This window comes from Barbus barbus (assembly GCF_936440315.1).
Source record: "Barbus barbus genome assembly, chromosome: 29".
Lineage (NCBI taxonomy): Eukaryota > Metazoa > Chordata > Actinopteri > Cypriniformes > Cyprinidae > Barbus > Barbus barbus.
The window spans coordinates 19,932,666-19,944,901 of record NC_136757.1 but is presented as its reverse complement, the minus strand read 5'-3'; the positions used below and the strand labels follow the sequence as shown (position 1 = coordinate 19,944,901).

Genomic DNA, 12,236 nt, shown 5'->3' with positions numbered 1-12,236 from the left:
CTTTTCAGTATTTTCAAATATCATATATCAATACAATCCTTAGACCTCCAATTTGAAGGATAGGTATGAAATAATCCATAGTTACTAGATAAATAGCTCAAAAGTGCAATAAACCAACAAAAAAATTTAAATCGAAAAACAATTAACATTTTACTAAATACAGAAATATCACAAATGTCAGCCTCAAACTTGTCAAGGTAAAAAACTTGCATAAAACACTTTGAAACTACATACAATTGATTTGGACTGATTACATAAATTTGTTTGTGAGATCCACTCATTTTTATAAACAGTGCGTTGTGAAGTCAAACCGAGAGCAATGTTGATTGAACAACTAAAAATGACTATGTAAAGAAAAATAAGTTACACTACTCTAAAATCTGTCATTTAAAAATGCAGAAAATCTGTGATAACACTTGTGACAGTTCCTGACCAGAATAATGCAGAGAGGCATGTGGCAAGCCTCACAGAGGAATGGAGTGCATTTGAATTTGTGGGGTCAAAAAGACAACATTTTGCTTTTGAGAGCGATGTTGATTGAAAAATAAATAAATAATATAAAGACCATCTCAGTTATTCTTGTGTAAAAAAATAAAAATAAAATAAAAATAAATACATAAAACATATATAAACAAAAATAAACCCCACTAGAAACAGAACCTGGAGCAGATGAGCAGTCGGAGAGTTCCTCGTCGTCAGACGCGAGTAACGTTAGTTAGTATTATGCACGCGAGTGTGTGATTGTGCTTGCATTTGTAAAGGTGCATATGTGTGTATGCGTGAAAAAGAAAAGATGAAGCAACAGATTGACGAATAGAACGCATAGAGTAGTATATATAGCAAATGAAAGTCAAATGCCGTGGCTTGTGACATCACCACATGCGACAAACCTTGGGGTCATAGTACACAGAACGTGATTACGTCATAGTAGTCGTAGGAAAAGGTAACTAGCAACCTCAGATCTATAGAACAAATGTGCAAAGACGTGCAATGTTTTTGTTGAAAACACATTTTGTGCAGTCTCGTTAGAGGGTGAAAACAACGCAACAGGAGCATGTTGTAGGCTTGATTTGAATGTGTAACGTCTCTGATTTTGTATCCAAAAATAATTATTGCGCTACCATTTTGGTTTCGGTTTCTATTAGCTTTTAAACACAGACACGCGAACCGGAGCGCGGGCGCTCCCGTCGGTTTTATAGGGTTAAAAAAAATAAAAATATCACACAAATTTTCAAAATGGGAAGAAAGATTCATAAAAGTTTGGAAAAATATGAGAGAGTAAATTATCTTTATTTTTTGGATAAGCTATTCATAAAAATTTTCTGAATACTCTTAATTAAATCTGAATGAATACATTTCATTTTAAAGAATAATTATAATAAACAATACACCACTGAAAGAAAATCTAATTCTACCATTCATCTCACACTTCCAGCCTCGCAAAAATAAGTCTTTCAAAGCAGCTCAGCAACACTTGAGTGAGATGAAGAATAGAGAGAGGCGTATGAAGTGAAGTGTTTACTCTGAGCAAACAAATCCGTTCTCCGCCTCTGCTAACATTGATTACAGGGACTTAAAGTATCTGAAAGACCTGCTTAAACAAACATTGACGGGAAAGAGGGAGAACAACCTGGAGTCTCGACTGGGCAGGTTGTTCTTGACTGGCGTCTCTTCGTCTGAGCTGCTATCGTCATCATCAGACACCTCCGACTGAAGATCTTCCACCATAGAGCGTAGCGGGCCTAAAGACCAAAGTCCACAATGAGCTTCTGCAACAATTACAGTGGTTTGATTGAACTTTCAAAATCCCACTTTAAAGGTGAAGTGTGTCATTTTTGCTAAAGCAGAAAGATTTCCTTAAAACTTCTCACACTTGCCATTACTTAGACAAACATAATGTCTCACCCAATCTTACTTTATTAGTTAAGCCAATGTTCTGTGTTGGACTGGATGTTACAAAATAAAATGGGAAAGGAACAAGGATTTTTACTATTAACAAAGTACACACCTTTTTAAAAAATGCCCCTCATTCCTTAATTTTTAAGGAAGTTCCTTGTTCTGACACGTCCTTAACCCTCTCCACGGTAATCAATCAAAGCAGCAGACTGTTAACCTTGAGTTAAAGTGTAGTAGGGAAATCTATTTATGGATCTGACCTCTTCTTATCAGGACACTCCTTGCAGTAAAAGAGCAGATCCTACCTTGGCCTTGTTTCTGCTGTGGCTCAAAGTCTGAATCGGAGCTGAACTCTGAGCTGGAGCTGGAATTAGACGGGCTGGAAGGTGCTGACTGCTGTGGGAAGGAGCGGACAGGACACAATTGAAAGATTTTGGTTATCACAATGTCAGCTTTAGGTCAGGAGTTGGCAACCATTTTAACATGTTGTTCAATTTAATTAGTAGATTTTTAACAATAGAATTTATGTATTTATTAATTATATAATTTAAATATATTACTTATAAGTATATATATTTTTTGTGGGGGAAAAAACTATTTAACATTGTGTCAAGGCTTGCCTTGATTTTGTTTTTAATTAATAAATATTGTGGAGAAAATGACTAATTAAATTTAACACTTAAAGTGGCCAACAACTATTTTAACTAAATAAATACATTATATTGTTTAGATAAACAAATAAATAAATGACATTCTCTCAAAAAGGTTGGCCAACCCTCACCTATTCTATATAAATACATAAAAACATTATTTAATTAATTAAATTGTGATAACTTTAAAATTTAATTTAACACAGTAATAAAAAAAAGGTTGAAAACCCCCAACTTATTTTAAATAAATAAACAAATACATTGTATTGAAAAAAAAAAAAAAAAAAACTTCAGTAACACTTTTAAAAAGTTTGCCAACCCTCACTTATATTTATTAATTAAATATTATTATGAAAACAAATACATATTCAGTTTATTTATTTTTTAAAAAGGCTGCCAACCCCTAACTTTTTTTTTTTTTTTAAATAACAGTGTTATCTTTAAAATATAAACAAAATTATTTACACTTAATTCTAACCTCAGACTTAGACGAGGCCTCATCATCTGAGTTGGAGTCATTGGATTCCGGAGGCTTCTTAGACTCCTTGACCTCCTGGGCCTCTGACTTGCTCTTGGCCCAGCGGCCCTTCTCTTTAGAGGCCTTCTTATCGGCATACACCGAGGAGGTCGTGGAGGAAGACGCGTTTCGGGGGGAGGTGCCAGTGAACCCCCCACTGCTGGAGCCTTTTGACCCCTCTGAACCCCCCTTTTTTGGCTTCTTGACACTAGGTTTAGGTGACTCCGCATTGGAAGGTCGTTTGCTGGGTGCTTTTACATCGGCCGCTCCACCTCCCCCTCCACCGCCCGTTGACCCCACCCCCCCTCCTTTAGGAGACATGCCTTCCATTTTGGACTCCTTCGGTGTGAGTTTGGGCTCCTTGAAAGCAGCTTTGGGCACGACTTTGTTTTCGTCTTTCACTTTGATCTCTGTTTTCTTGGATGACAAAGATGAAGATGAGGAAGGGTCACGGCTACTTTTGCTGCTGCCGTCCCGCTCAACGTCCACTTTGGATGTGGCTTTGCTCTCAGAGTCTTTTCGTGGCCGCTCTCGATGCTCCTTGGCCATTTTGTGTGGTTTGGACACTTTGCTTCCCTCTTTACTAGGCTCCTACAGAAAAAAAAATACAGTATTAACAATTAAATATATAATCTCTATTCCCCCGAGATAAACAGGAATTTGTCAGTTATCCAAGAAATGACTGCAGAAAACTACAGATAGTTATGAATTATATGAAGTACTGCATTCGAAGTACAGCATTATTTCATAATATAAAATAAAATACAAAATAATTAATAATTTTATTAACCAAGGATGCATTAAAGTGATCAAATGTGAACACTTGTTACAAAATATATCTATTTCAAATAAATGCTGTTCTTTTGAACTTTCTATTCAAATCCTGAAAAATATTAAGCAGTACAATATTAGGCAGTTTTTTGTCATTGATGATAATCGGGAAAGTTTTTTGAGCACCAAATCCGCATATTAGAATGATTTTTGAACGATCATGTGACACTGAGGACTGGAGTAATAGCTGATGAAAATAAATTTTATTTTAAAATATATTCAAATAGAAAAAAGTTATTTGACAATATTACTGTTTTACTGTATTTTGGATTAAATAAATATAGCCTTGGTAAGCTTTAGAGACTTCTTTCAAAAACATTTAAAAAATCGTACCAATCTCAAACTTTTGAACGGTAGTGTACACTCACAAAAAAGTAATACAAAGTACCAAGGAATAACCATGTTTTTGGTCAAGATACACACTATTTTATTTATTTTTGGACATGGATGGACATGCATAATAATCCAACAACTCCTTCTGGAAAATATGTCATTTTGAATAACCCTAATATTTATATAATAATCATTCCATGCCATATTGTTATCATATGTCACCATTTACCCTCATTGCACAATGTCAAATACAACCACACACAGATCCCCTATTAGGATAAAGCATAGAGTTTGACACCTCTAACAATTAAAGCCTGTCTGAACTGCGATCATATAACCCATGTGTGACCTTCACACAAAGGTCATGTGCTGCATTAATGAGGCTGTGCTGAGATTAGGACTGTTAAGGATAATGGGGATGCTGGAAGACGTCCAGATCTGGATGATCACAGCGAGCGACTGACCCTCTTTCCTGCACTAATGAAAGATGCAGCAGAGTGACCCAGACAAAGCACCAGTGCTCAGATATGATAAAGCGAAGGTCATTTAATAGAGATATGACACATGTCCTACATAATGGACTTAATTCTTACTGAAACGATCTAATCTGCTGCTTAGAAGTATACAAAAGAGAGAATAGAGGAAGCTGTGATCCCTTAATATCTCTCAACAGACTATTATCAGATATCAATTGTTAATTACAAATTATATTTTCAGAATAACATAATTTGAGTGAAAAATTACTGTTCGAAAGTCTGGGGTTAAGGAATTTTGCAATTTTTTGAAGTCGCTTATGCTCCATTTTTTTATTCGAAAACCCCCCCCCCAGCAAAAATAGTAATATTCTGAAATATTACTATATTAATTGAAAAATAAAATAAAGTATTTTAATAGTTTTTAAAATGTAATTTTTTCCTGTGATGGCAAAGATGAATTTTCAGCAGTCATTACTCCAGTCTTCAGTGTCATATGATCCTCCAGAAATCATTATAATATGCTGATTTGATGCTCAATTATATATCATTACCAATGTTAAAAAGAATTTGCTAAATATTTTGTTAGGATTTATATTAAGAATTTGTTGTTAGGATTCATTGATAAATAGATAGTTTTTTGTAACCTTATAAATGTCTATGTTCTCTTTTTTTTATATCAAATTAATGCATCCTTGCTAAATAAAAATATAAAAAGTAAAAACAGAAAAAAATAATTGTACTGACCCTAAATTATATCATCTTCATTTTAAATCAAACTTGTTCTTTCTTTTTTTTCACTGATTTTTAAAAAACCCTAAAATATAGTTTCCCCCCCCCAGGTTTAATAGAAAAAATACTGCTTTTCCATATGATTTCATCATTGTGGACCCTATTGTTTAAAAAAGAAAGACGACAGCACTTCGTTCAGCATGTCATATGGCATATTTTAAAATGATTTTTCAGACCTTTGACCCTTGTGAGGTCTTGCTCTTCTTAGGGTCAGAAAAGGCAGAGAGTGGAATGGTTGGAAGCATGGGATAATCTGGGCTGGGTCTCGGGACCACCTCTGCCCCCTCTGGGACCACCATGATCTGATGTGTACAGAATGAATGAAAGAAAGATAAGAGCACATTTGCCAAAAGTGTAAAATTTTCCAGACTTAAAACGTGCAACAAACAACTCCATTTCCCACAATACAGCACTCACCCCTCCAGCCTTGACTAGCTTGCGGCGGAAGTCACGAGTGGGGTTATTGAAGGTTAGTTTCTCACAGCGCAGGTGATTGACAGGTGGGTTTCCCTCCAGGTTAAGGAAAAGGTCGTAATTGAAGCACACCTTCTTTGGCTCCTCCTGTATTAAATTTGCATTATTGAGTGATTCCATTAAATCCTCTCATATTACAGAACAACTGAAGACAAGCATTAAAGTGAGTCAACAGAGCAGCAACTGCAGTGATTCTAGGACTTCTTTCATGGGCGGCACAGCCAGAGGTTCATTCAAGATTCAAGGGCAAAACATCAGCAAAGACCAGAGTTACAAATCAAACCCCCAGATGCACATTCTCTACCTCTCCACATCTTTTTATCTCTGTCTCTCAGCATGCTGAAATCTGAGAGTTACTGAAAACAACTCAGGAAAACAAGACTCACTGAAGGTTGGGGATGTTTTTCAGAAACGATATGACAGATACAGATTAGGGCTGCACAATATATTGCATGCAATTGTCATGCGCATCTCGTCAGTAAAGCCGGTTCTGTGATTATTTGAAAACAGGTGATGGAGATTTATTATTAATCATAGAACCGGCTTTACTGACGAGATGTGCATGACAATCGCATGCAATATATCGTGCAGCTCTAATACAGATACATATCACAAGCCTGTGAGTCAGCGGGTGGGCTTGCAAACGAGAGTGTAATTGTTTCGCTCTGATCATAAGGCAAATCATTCTCCTCTGCGTACTCTACTCTATGTTGCCTGTTTAATGTCAATGGGGGGGAAGTTCACAAATGACAAGATAGAGGAAGAGAAGCTGATACTCAGATGAGTCACAGAGAGAGAGGGGATGTATGTGAAGGTGAAAAAATAGAAATAACTAGAGAACAAGAGAGAATAGCAACAGAGAACAAAAGAGCTGCAGGAAGAGACTCAGATACCTTGTTTTTGAAGTAGACCTCTATGGGCATCAGAAAACCAGCATATCCCGACTCCTCAACCTTATATGGTGGCTCCTTACACACTGCAAATAAAAGAAAAAGATGAATTATTTCACTAAAAAAATCTGCATATAACAATGATATTCATAACTATTTGAATGTAAGAAACTTATTTGTACTCATATACACCATCCAAAAGTTTGGGGTTGATAAGATTTTTAATGTTTTTAAAAGAAGTATGTTATTTTCACCAAGGCTGCATTTATTTAATAAAAAATACAGTAATATTGTGAAATATTTTAATGACTTAAAATAACTATTTTTTATTTTAATATATTTTAAAATGTAATTTATTCCTGTGATGGAAAAGCTGAATTTTTAGCAGCCTTTACTGTCACATGATCCTTCAGAAATCATTCTAATATGCTGATTTGGTGCTTAAGAAACATTTCTTATTTTTAGCAAAGTGCTGCTTAATATTTTTGTGAAACAGTGATACATTCTTTCAGGATTCTATGATAAACAGAAAGTTCAAAAGAACAACGTTTATTGGGAATAGAAATCTTTTGTAACATTACAAATGTCTTTACTGTCACTTTTGATCAATTTAATGTTTCCTTGCTGAATAAAAGCAATCATTTCTTTCCAAAAAAAAGAAAAAAGAAACCAATCTTACTGACACCTTAACTTTTGAACAGTAATGTAACCATATATGTATCCATACAGTAACGTATCATTACATAGAACTTAATGTTTCATAATTTTATTAATAAGGTGGTTATGCATTTTTATTGGAGCTTTCATTTACAAACACGAAAATGAAGGCTTTGATCATGAATATTAATTATGTTACATCATGTTTGCTCAGTAGGCCTAACTGATTGGCTGAAAGGCACATGCTGTTAAGTGTGCACTGATCAGCTGCCAATTCGAGAATCCGACTATGGTGAAGACACAATCATGAATATTTATTCAAATTACTTGACTGGACACTCCAGGAAGGTTACCAAGCAACATCTGCATGACCCAATTAATATTCACGAACTGTAAATTAATTTTGCCAACAAATCTTGGAATCTGTGTTTTGAACCACTTCACAAAAACACAGTGTGAAAGAACTGATTGTATATTACATATATTACATATTCAAAATATCCCTCCATCCAAATCATCATAAAGTCATGTGAATATAAAATGCTAACTTTGATCTTAGACCAGCACTGTTAATTCAAGACATGTGACAAGTGAAATGGGTTGATGTTTAATCTGCTGACAGTAGTTTCATTTCTCCAGCCATCCGAGGCTGTTTATTTGTAGCCTTCAGTATTGATTTAGTATCGACACCAAAGTGCTAGAAGCTGGTGTGGTACAAGGCCAAAACTTTAATATTGAGACAACCTATAAATATTACAAGAAAGAAGCATACTGCTCCTTATGATAGGCAACACGTCGTGTGGTTCTCACACATGCTGGTTTTTGAAGATTGAACTGTGAGTGGTGCAATATCTCATTTGTGAAGTTATAAAATTTACCCCTCTTGGGTTTAGGAAAGCTCTCGTGCAGCCGGAAGATGACTTTATCCACAAAGTGCTGAATGTCGCTGTTCTCAGGGCCTCGCACAAACACCATCCAGTCGTGGGTGAAGCCCTCTGATGTCACCTTCTTCCTCAGCTGGGCCCTGTGACCCAGCTCAAGCTTTACCTGAACCGTGCACTAAAAACAGAGAAACACATATTAATTAAATTCTTCAATAAGACCGAGTTCAGTTGAAGTTCAGCAGAGGAGAGCAGCGGACACTTTCCGGCATTGTAATTCATAATCACAGACTACTACATTTTATATAAAGTAAAATGTGATTTTTAAAAATTAAAAAAGTATTACATATATAATAAAACAAATTAAATTTACATGTAATAAAACAGAAGAGTTTTAAATTTTAATATAATTTCACAATATTAATGTTTTACTGTATTTTTGATCAAATAAACACAGCCTTAAGCATGAGAATAAGAGACTTATTTCAAAAAGGTTTTTTTTTTTTTTTATCTTACCTACCCCAAATTTAGCTATATATTCCATTATGGTCAGGATTTAAAAAAAAAGAAAAAAAAGTTTTTTTTTTTAAATATAAATAAAATAATGTATAAAATGATAATTAATTATTTATATACATATTTGTATTATTTTATATGTAGCCTATATTGCATGTTTTTTCTTTAAAATATGTATTACATATTTTCAGATTAAGAAATTATAAGCAATGGTGCTTTTTAGGAATGACACTTTTGTGCACTCCTAAAACAAAAGACAAAAAAAAATGCAATATGTCCTTGAGGATTATATCACAATGGTAAATCATCAAGCTGTAGGCTATTTTCTTTTGTAAGAAGACTGTTTTAATTGAATGAATTAATACAGATGAAAACTGTTATTGTCACGAATCCCGGCCATGAACCTCCATTTGTTCACCACCAGAGGTCACCCGCTCACTACATGGACTTTCACACTACACAGCACATTGGACTCCATTTCCCATCATCCATTGCACTGACGACACACACACAGCTGATTACACTAATCACACTCACAGCTGAGAACTATCACCCAATCACACACGCTTTATAAGCCTTGGACTTCCTCTCTGTCATTGCCGAGTATTGTTTAGCATTTGTCACAGTCTCTGTCGATAGCTACTCTACCAAGCCATTCCAAGTCTTGCCTAGCCTGTTTTCCTGTGTTTTGATTCCTGCCCACGTCTCCTGTATTAACCCCTTTGCCTTGCCGTTTGGACTCTGTTTGCCCCTCGTTTGGATCTTTGCTTATGTACCTGGATTATCTCTCTGCCTCGCCCTATTGGATATTGTTCACCGATCGTCGACCCACGCTTGCCCTAGGATTACTCTGTGTCTTGCCCATGCCATACCTGTCTGCCGTCGTTTGACCCTGCCTGTGAATTGACTATGTTTATAAATAAAAGTTTGCATATGGATCCTCACGTCTTGTTCGCCCCGTAACAGTTATTGATATAGCAGAGAAGAGTTACTAAAAAAAAAGGCCTCTAGACACCAAAATCTGAGTAAGAATACCTTTCATACACATGCTCAAGCTAATCATCTGTATCATCGGCTGGTTCTGCCAAATGGCCAGAAAAAGCCATCAAGGGAATTCCTTGAAAAGCAGCCAGGAAAAATGCCCACACTGCCCACACAGGGTGGAGTCTGGCCAGACCGGGTACAGGTGCCCAGAGATGCTCAGCTGCTGTTGACTTGAGTTCCTGAACTAGTGGACACTGAAGAACCAGAATAAAGAACAAGACTGGGATGTATTTTTTTTTACTTTTCTGAAAGATTGTAAGCATAAGGACTAGTGGAAGGAAAATCCTATTGGCCGCCATTTGGCATGTCACCATAATGCACTTTAACTCTCTGTGTTGGCCGACACTCCCACGTCTCCGATGCCAAAACCTGCCAGCCAGACCCCGACAAGCCCCAGCCGAGTCACATATATAGACAGACAGAGAGACAAAAGCCTGGCTGCCCTCAACGGCAAGAACGACACAGCTTCAGTCCGCTCTTTTTCCAGAACTTGCCATTTGTAATTTGTCACAGCAACAGCAGCTTGCCTTGAGGTAATGATTACAAACGCTACCGACATTAAAGGCTATTCCACCCCGCCTGAGAGGAACATGACCACCCGAATATGAAGATGATATGGGACAAACAGGAGACATACACAATAAGAGGTTCAACACATGACCACGTTAATCCCGGTGAAGGGGGGGGGGGATCAAAAGGCCTTTTTGAAAAGGAGTAGATTAAACAGAAGGACAGGCAAACACTGCTGGCTCCTGTTCTCACAAGACACACTCACCCGCATCACGTTTTGTTAGAAAACACAAAACAGACACAAAAGTGGCAGACTGGATTTCTCTCAGGTCACTGCTATGATACAGATTATCAGTCAAGCACGGCAAAAATACAAGCAGATCACGTGGAAGCCAACATGCAAACGACAAAACAACAAGTCTCTGAAGAGTTGCTGCAATGCTGTGGTCAAAGATCCAGCTTGGAAAACATGAATGAATGAAACGTGCATATGAATTATATTTCAAGAATCTTTCATTACGTGAGAAGTGGAGGGATAAAAACTGAAGTTTACAACGTGCCGTTCTAAAATTACATTAAATAAACAGATTTACGGTTAAATTAAGCTATTTTGGTGTGAGATTTGTCTTCATGCACTGGACCGATAATGGAAGTAATATTGGGATATACAGCTCATTAATATTAAACCGCAATACTATAAGCAGTAATAAGCAAAAAAAGTTATATTTTTTTCTCTATCAAGCTTTATCAAGACAGTATTAACGTTATGCTAGTTCGTTATTTTTTGTACAAACATGTAATAACATGTAATAAAATATATTTAGAATTGTAGCTGTATTTTAAGTCATAATGCCATTACAATTATTGCTGTTGCATTAAAACTGGTAAACACAAATTTTATGGAGAAAGACTCCATATTAGTATAGTTTATAATAATAAAATAGTCTATAATATAATGTAAATAATTATTTAAAAAATAATATAAAATAGTTTATAATAATAAAGGTTTAATAACAGCAAATGCAATTAACCTACTGCAGACCACAGACACAAGGCAGAAGGTGTAAAAATAGCCAGCATGTTAATGCAATGATATTCATCTACAGCATATGATCACTGCTGCTGTTCATAAATCATATTGCATAAAAAGGGCAATTAATTAGCCTTGGAAGAAGACAGATTCTCGCTTCAGGAGCCCATCAGGAACCCCCACCCTCAGAGCAGACCTGTGTCAGAAACACTAGTGCATGAAAATGCATGTTCTTCATTTCCTCTAATAAAAGCCGCAGACTGTGGTGACTCCCGGGCCAGAGAAGCATAGGACAAAAACACTCTCCTTTGTGTTTCTGCTGCTGCAAGCACGACTTGCCTACTGCAAAAGCTGGCGCACGCATCCAGCCCTCTAGGCTGAGCTGATGTCCCCAAATACCGATGTAGCTTTAATATGCGTGGCCAGCTCGAGTCAGATAGCTGAGAGGGGGGAGGAGGGAGGGGGTTATATGGGTCCGATCCGCTGCTTTCACGAGCCCCAAGTGTCCACATTCAGTTGCAATGGTGGATTTCTCTAAGCGCGCGCTTACAAAAGTTGACTTCACTCCATGCAACAGCAAAAGCGTTTCATACTCTACCTGATTCTCCATAGTTCGCCGGCCTGATGAGGGTCCTGTTTATTTACAGAAGGCTTTTGAGCGGCTGCTCCCGACTCCTCATTGTGTGTCAATTCCAGCCCAAAACCGGAAACTAGATGGTTCCCCTCCCCTCTCCGGACCTCT

The 12,236-nt window shown here is 36.7% G+C and overlaps 1 protein-coding gene across 4 annotated transcripts in view; it reads right to left on the bottom strand.

The window, feature by feature from the left end:
- The window catches only part of LOC306849716 (protein ENL-like), a 17,245-nt gene extending 5,009 nt beyond the window's left edge, over window positions 1-12,236 (bottom strand). For 2 of the 4 annotated variants that reach the window (XM_079384968.1, XM_079384969.1), the window contains exons 1-8: window positions 12,093-12,216; window positions 8,392-8,572; window positions 6,860-6,942; window positions 5,910-6,053; window positions 5,669-5,794; window positions 3,025-3,654; window positions 2,157-2,292; window positions 1,631-1,742 (exon numbers count right to left, since the gene is read on the bottom strand). In XM_079384968.1, coding sequence (XP_079241094.1) covers window positions 1,631-1,742; window positions 2,157-2,292; window positions 3,025-3,654; window positions 5,669-5,794; window positions 5,910-6,053; window positions 6,860-6,942; window positions 8,392-8,572; window positions 12,093-12,104 — 1,424 coding nt within the window. In that variant the 5' untranslated portion in view covers window positions 12,105-12,216. Of the gene's footprint in view, window positions 1-1,630; window positions 1,743-2,156; window positions 2,293-3,024; window positions 3,655-5,668; window positions 5,795-5,909; window positions 6,054-6,859; window positions 6,943-8,391; window positions 8,573-12,092 lie in introns of all 4 variants that reach the window. The other 2 variants (XM_079384970.1, XM_079384971.1) reach the window with 2 other exon arrangements.